Here is a 1,491-nt window from a genome sequence, read left to right as displayed (position 1 = left end):
CCCCAACCCCTTCATGCCGTGAAGACAGCTATGACCATCCGCCAACGCACCACCATGGAGATTTGGGAAGCGGACGGGAGTTTTCCTGCCAAGGAAAGGTCCCAGGAAAACTACAGTCAAACTGTGGGTCTCACAGCAGCTCCTGGCAGCCGTAAACCAACAGTTCGTGTTTGTCTTGGAGCAAGCAGCGTCGCCTTCGCTGCCAGCCACCTACGGACGAGGCTGCCCCCCGCGATGGACGAGGGCTGGGCTTCACGTTTGTGGGAAGAGTAAAAACAGGCACGAAAAGCTCTAGGACAAAAGCGCACGCACAGAAAAAAAAGTCATTTATCTGCTCGGAGCAGTATTGGCGCAGGCACAGACAACCTCAGGTGAAGGAGAGCGTGCCAGATGACGACTTCACGTCTGCTGCCCTGCAGAAAGGAGGTTTAAATAATTAAAGAGGGAAGAAAATACCCCTTGTCTCTTTACCTGCATGTCACAAGGCAACGTGATCCATTTAACATTCATGTAGCTGTGCAGCAAGTGCAGCTTCGCTTCCAGGGATAACGTCACACTAAAATTTAAAACAAGGATGAAAAAAAAGAGTTAAGGGTCAAGTTTCACGTTAGTAACTGAGGTTCTTGCCTCCGTATTCGCAGTTACTTGCCCGTTGTCTTTATGTTAAAATCATGTTTTAACCCAGCAGGTGTAACTGCACCGAGACAGCAGCGATACGAAAAGTGACACTTTTGTAGCCTTCCAAAGCTTTCACTTAAAACCTCAATGAATAAGATTCCTGAAAGTCAAAATCGAACTCGCTACAAATTAAAACGAACTCGACGAATGCTCTTACTTGTACATGAGACAGACAGCAAAAAAGCAGATGTCACAGATCTAAACAGAGCTACTTTCAAAATGACTCTCCTCTCCACAAAGACAGCTTCAGGAAAGAGTAAAGCAGTTTTCTCGAAAATTTCCGCTTGTCAAAAAAAAAAATAAAAAAAAAAATTAATTCTTTCCACTAAAACCAGAGGGACCGAGTCCTTTCTATTGGCTCCAAACCCCTCCGAAGGAGATGCTGTATCGGTAAAACCTGTGCGGAATTTTAATACTTGAATCTCGGCGGTTTCTCGGTTTCCTAACCCAAAGTCAGATGACGGACAAGTCATGCTCCCCCCCCCCCGCCCCCTCCCCCCCCCCCTGCTGCCTCGGGAACGGGAACCTCGCTGCCACCAAACCACGGCCCGCTCGCCCAGAGCCTGACTCCGAAATAGGCAGGGTGTCCGACTGCAAGGCATCCTCCCAGCTCCAGGGCCCACGCTCAGAGCTATTTGTTATCCTCCCGTGGGGACGGAGGAATGGAAAAATACACCTTTTTTTGGTGTAAGTACAACCGCCGATCCTCCGTTGCTTCTCGTTTCTGAGCTACGCCTAGTCTGAAGCTCTCGGATTTGGAGCAATCATCTCTTTACCTTGTGGGAATGAAGCTCGTGAGATGTCACAGCTCTA

At 48.7% G+C, this 1,491-nt stretch overlaps 1 protein-coding gene across 1 annotated transcript in view; it reads right to left on the bottom strand.

The window, feature by feature from the left end:
* The window catches only part of OTUD7B (OTU deubiquitinase 7B), a 19,682-nt gene that overhangs the window by 1,822 nt on the left and 16,369 nt on the right, over positions 1-1,491 (bottom strand). The window contains exon 10 of the mRNA XM_009707424.1: positions 472-556. Within this exon, the coding sequence (XP_009705726.1) occupies positions 472-556 (85 nt within the window). The remainder of the gene's footprint in view (positions 1-471; positions 557-1,491) is intronic.

Source organism: Cariama cristata, unplaced genomic scaffold (genome assembly GCF_000690535.1).
Source record: "Cariama cristata isolate BGI_N322 unplaced genomic scaffold, ASM69053v1 scaffold8319, whole genome shotgun sequence".
In the NCBI taxonomy this organism is placed as follows: domain Eukaryota; kingdom Metazoa; phylum Chordata; class Aves; order Cariamiformes; family Cariamidae; genus Cariama; species Cariama cristata.
The sequence above is the reverse complement of the archived record's forward strand: the minus strand, read 5'-3'. Positions and strand labels throughout refer to the sequence as shown.